Source organism: Tribolium madens, unplaced genomic scaffold, assembly GCF_015345945.1.
Source record: "Tribolium madens isolate multiple individuals breed KSU strain unplaced genomic scaffold, Tmad_KSU_1.1 Scaffold_7;HRSCAF=85;Tcas5.2_LG10, whole genome shotgun sequence".
Lineage (NCBI taxonomy): Eukaryota > Metazoa > Arthropoda > Insecta > Coleoptera > Tenebrionidae > Tribolium > Tribolium madens.
Genome location: NW_025401050.1, coordinates 8,298,190 through 8,303,494, shown reverse-complemented (window position 1 = coordinate 8,303,494; position 5,305 = coordinate 8,298,190). Strand labels below are relative to the sequence as shown.

At 31.8% G+C, this 5,305-nt stretch overlaps 1 protein-coding gene across 4 annotated transcripts in view; it reads right to left on the bottom strand.

Annotated features, from left to right (window-relative positions):
- Nucleotides 1-1,727: 1,727 nt before the first annotated feature.
- LOC123009543 (LIM domain-containing protein unc-97-like) overlaps nt 1,728-5,305 on the bottom strand; it is a 9,198-nt gene continuing 5,620 nt past the window's right edge. For 2 of the 4 annotated variants that reach the window (XM_044405926.1, XM_044405925.1), the window contains exons 3-4: nt 3,320-3,436; nt 1,730-3,267 (exon numbers count right to left, since the gene is read on the bottom strand). In XM_044405926.1, the coding sequence (XP_044261861.1) occupies nt 2,958-3,267; nt 3,320-3,436 (427 nt within the window). In that variant the 3' untranslated portion in view covers nt 1,730-2,957. Of the gene's footprint in view, nt 3,268-3,319; nt 3,437-3,711; nt 3,984-5,305 lie in introns of those variants that run through there. The other 2 variants (XM_044405924.1, XM_044405927.1) reach the window with 2 other exon arrangements.

The window sequence follows — 5,305 nt, the reverse complement described above, 5'->3', positions numbered from 1 at the left end:
CAGCTAGAAACACAATTGCTTCGCAAAATTTTGTTAAAAATATTCCGAAAAATTCAACAAATTCGACCAAAAATGGCGTTATTTTTGTCCTTTTTAATAGTTTAAGCACGTTTTTGAGATTAAAACAAAGAAAATTCTAAAAATTTCGCTGAAGCAGGCAAAAAACTTTCAAAATTATATCTAAATTGATATTATTTTTAACTTGTTTCGCTCGACTTACTTCGTTTTTGAACCAGAGGTTCATTTATTTTGCAAAATCTTGTCCAAACACGCTTTAAAATCACAAACGCAATTGATATTGATGTTATTTTGTTTGTTTCACTCAAAATCAGTTACATTTTAGAGCAAAATAAGATAAAAATGAGCCGATAAAATACAAATTTGGGCAAAAATGCTTCGTTTTTGAATTACGATCTCCGGTTCTTTACGAAATTTTGCTAAAACGAACTGAAAATTCAACCAATTAAGTCAAAGATTACATTAATTTTGCATTTTTCTAGAATGTGGCACGTTTTTTTAGCTAGAAACGCAATTATTTCGCAAAATTTTGTTAAAAACAAGCCAAAAAAAACACAGAATTGGGCCAAAAATGATATGATTTTTTCCTTTTTCAAAAGTTAAAGCAGATTTTTGCTAGATTTCGCTAAAACAAACTAAAAAATCAAGAAATAAAGTCTAAAATTATGTTATTTTTGCATTTTTTCGAGCGTTTTAGCACGTTTTTCAGCTAGAAACGCAATTATTTCGCAAAATTTTGTTAAAAACAAGCCAAAAAACACAGAATTGGGCCAAAAATTATATGATTTTTTCCTTTTTCAAAAGTTAAAGCAGATTTTTAAGCTGTCGCCAAAGCGTGTCAAAAATCACTAAATTGTTATAAAAAAAAAGATTATATTATGCGCTAATTTGATTATTTCGTCAAATTTTCTCGAAAAAAAAAATCGAAAACCTTGGTGGTTTTGATTAAGAATAGTTCTATTTGTTTTTTAGGAGATATTACTAAACAGAATCGAAAATGGCAACTTATTTTTGTCTTTTTCTAATGCTTTTTCAGCAAGAAACACAATTATTTTGCAAAATTTTGTTAAAAACAAGCCAAAAAGCTAAAAAAATAGCCCAAAATCAGCGTTTTTGTCTTGGTCGAATATTTAAGCATGTTATTGAGATAAAAATACAAAAATCGGCGTTTTTGTCTTGGTCGAATATTTAGGCATGTTATTGAGATAAAAATACAAAAAGTTGGAAATATTGCGTTGAAACAAAAAAAATTACAAAATTAAATCAAAATTGATATCATTTTTTTAGTTTGTTCGCCCGACTTAGTTCGTTTTTGAACCAGAGGTTCATTTATTTTGCAAAATCTTGTCCAAACACGCCTAAAAATCACAAAAAAGATTGGATATTGATGTTATTATGTTTGTCTCACTCGATTTAACTGGTTTTTTGACCAAAATTAAAACAAAAATAAGCGAGAAACCACAAAATTTGTCTGAAAATGCACGTTTTCTAAAATCTCAGGTTTTTTTTGCTAGATTTCGCTAAAACAAAATAAAAAATCAAGAAATTAAGTCATGTTATTTTTGCATTTTTTCGAGCATTTTAGCACATTTTTCAGCATGCCATTTTTGCTTTTTGCAAAAGTTTGGGAAGATTTTTGAGCTGAATACTGCGTTTTTTCCCGAGATTTTGCCATACAAATCGCAATCTGGTGAAAATTTTCAACTCGGATCTGGTGGATTCTATGTTTTTGTTCTGTCAACACTGAGGTTATGTTATATGTCAAAAATACCGTCATGTGTGACTTGCGATATATTTAAATGTGATTGAGAAGCAATGCTGACAATTTTAATATGTAAAATTCACCATATGACGCTGACACCAACTTGACAACACTTGGATAACTGTTTATAAAAAAACGAACTATAAAGTATATTTCATTGAAATTGGCATAATAGGCGGCTATGGAATTTCGTATTTAAGTTTGTAGACCTGTGCATGTCCCTGATATAACAGCTGATGGGGTTTTTGTTTTTCTTTGATCACTTACCTACATGGTTTACTTAACTGACATGACTGACATTTGTATTCGTTTTTTCACTGTTTTCGTTGGTTGTTCGTTATTCCTACTATTTTTTCAAATTATAATTAAAAGTAGTTCTCTTCAGAACCCCAGATTTAAAGTACACGCTAAGGTATGTTTGAAAACATAATCAATTTCTTTTTGTTCCTGTTTTAGGCATTTTAGGTTAATGGAATCAAATATACCAATTTGAATTAAGCCAAATTATTTTATCCACGGCAAAACACGATTTTTCAGGCTTCAGTACGCGAAGCTTCATTTTGTACAGATTTCCTTTTTTCACTCCGATCGCAACAACTTTACCATTGTTTAAAAATTCACAATTTTGTCCTACATTTTTAAAGACAAAATCCAAACCCCTTTTGGCTGCAACTTTCACGGAAAATAAATTGTGTTTCATCTCCGGTGTGAATAAAACGTCTTTTAAAATTCCTGAAAGCCACTTATTATCAACGAAAGTCTGTATTTTCTACAAAGCAAATAGTGTATGTTTTTGGTGTCAAAACTACATCTACAAAGGGATGAAACTTTTTATGGAGAAAAACTCTCTCTGAAAACCTTTGAAAGAGGGTTCTTGAAAAATAAAATTTTAACTATCTTCACCTCACTTTTCACAAATTTAGTTCCTTAATATGTAAAGCCTTTTTCACATTTAAAGCGCAGTTTACACAATCATGGCCTACTGTTATGCCAATTTAAATGAAATGGATTATAGACAATCGACATTATTCAATGTTGCCAATAATTTGGCAACACTGATCATCAAATACAAACGTCACAAACTTAATAAACGCCAAGTGGTGCCAACAGTCACAATTACATTATTCAACGTTGCCAACTCAATTTCGAGGTCTCAGCCTACTATAGGAAGATTCGCTTACTGGCACTTGTGGCAGACGTGTTTCCCCGACCCTATGGCTTTAACTTTAGCATTGCACTCGTGACACAGCGCTCGTCCGGCATTTTTAATAAATCCGGTGTCGGCCAATTCCGTCTCGCACATCTCGCAACGGAAACATTCCGGATGCCAACTGGCATTCATCGCCTTGATGACCCGTCCGATGATAAAATTGTTGCATTTGCCACAACATGGAGCAAAGAGAATTTGGAAATCTCTCTCGCAGTATTTGCGGTCGTCGTATTCGTAGAAAATGCCGTCTTCGAACTCTTGGAAGCATTGGGCYCAACTGAAAGAATTTTTTTTATTAAAACAGTCGCTAAACAGGTTTTTTTACTTACACGAAACATTGTTGGTGCCACAGTTGGCCGGTCGAATTAACGATTTTTTCGTGGGGCTCGAAACCGTCGCTGCAACGGGCGCACAGCATGTTGTCCAGGGACATGGTGGAAGTGACTCTGGAACAAATACAATTTTAATTGAAACATATCGCAGTTTTGTTGTTTACTGGTCACACGATAGTGGATATGTAATCTGTTGTTTTTTGTAAAAAAAAACACAAAGTACAGGGTGTTTCACAACTCGCACCCCAGAGAAAAGATGAAAGTTGGAAAAAATATTCAAAAAATTCTATCTGTCAAAAAATTTTGACATTTGACACCCACGTGGTACTTATGAATATTTAAATTTTATTTTTTACTTAATTCCAATAATAAAACCAAGAAAGTATTACGTGTCGTATGTCGTAGTGCGTAACATGCCATGGTGTTGGTTTTGCGAATAGGGTTCCTCGATAAAGTCGTAGTCGATATCTTGAAAATTACGATATTCCGAAAGATCATCTTTAGAGTTTGCCCTTCTTTGGAAAATTCGGCTCTGAGAAATTGAACCCAATGAGGGAATACTTGGAGATAAGTCCTTTTTAGAAAACATTAATTTAACGCACGTAACACGTAGCACTCGTGTACCAAAAAGGATTTTTCCTCTCGTAAACCACTTCTAATCTATGGCTAAAGTCAACATTTCGTATAGATATGAATATGTTTCCCCACAACATCAATAGACAGTTTAGATGTTGATAGCACAACGTATGTGTTTAATGTCGAGAAAAAATGTGTTTAATAATGCGAGATCAGATTCATGGTAAGAGGCAATTTACATTAGTAATTTAGTTTAAATAACAATGTTATTATTTTGTCATCACAGATAAGCCATATAAATTGTGACTAAATAACAATGTTTACACCCTTGATGAATGTTTAACACAACAAACTTTCCCGTTAATTATAAAAACTGACATCACAAAACAATTCAGAGGAATGCTTAACGAAATTATTAGTTTCGAACTAATATACAGGTTGATTCATATAAATCCACAAGCTTGACAAACTTTGAATGAGTATAACTTGTCAATATGTTTTGGAAAAAAACGACATACACATTGAGAAAATTGAGTATAAAATTGATAACACACAGGGCGCTCAAAAAGTGGCGCACCAACTCATTGATACGTTGTTGAGAAGCATAATACAGATTACAAGAAAAATCTTGAAAAAATTTGATGCTACAAATCTATTTTCTTATGTTTATCAGTTCACATTCATACAGAGTGTTTGACCTAATTTTACGAGGCCTGAGCCTGTAACTGGTTTTAGAGCAAGATAAAAATAAGCCGAGAAAACACAAATTTGGGCGAAAATGCTTCGTTTTTGAACTACAATCTCCGGTTCTTTACGAAATTTCGCTAAAACGAACTGAAAATTCAACCAATTAAGTCAAAAATTACATTAATTTTGCATTTTTCTAGAATGTAGCACATTTTTCAGCTAGAAACGCAATTATTTCGCAAAATTTTGTTAAAAACAAGTCAAAAAAAAACACAGAATTGGGCCAAAAATGATATGATTTTTTCCTTTTTCAAAAGTTGAAACAGGTTTTTAAGATGAAAACTATGTATTTTGTTGCCATAGCGTGTCAAAAATCACTAAAAAAAGATTATATTATGCTTTAACTTGATTATTTCGTCAAATTTTCTCGAAAAAAAAATCGAAAACCTTGGTGGTTTTGATTAAGAATAGTTCTATTTGTTTTTTTCGAGATATTACTAAACAGAATCGAAAATGGTAACTTATTTTTGTCTTTTTCTAATACTTTTTCAGCAAGAAACACAATTATTTTGCAAAATTTTGTTAAAAACAAGCTAAAAAGCCAAAAAAATACCCCAAAATCAGKGTTTTTGTCTTGGTCGGATATTTAGCATGTTATTGAGATAAAAATAAAAAAAGTTGGAAATATTGCGTTGCAACAAAAAAATTACAAAATTAAAT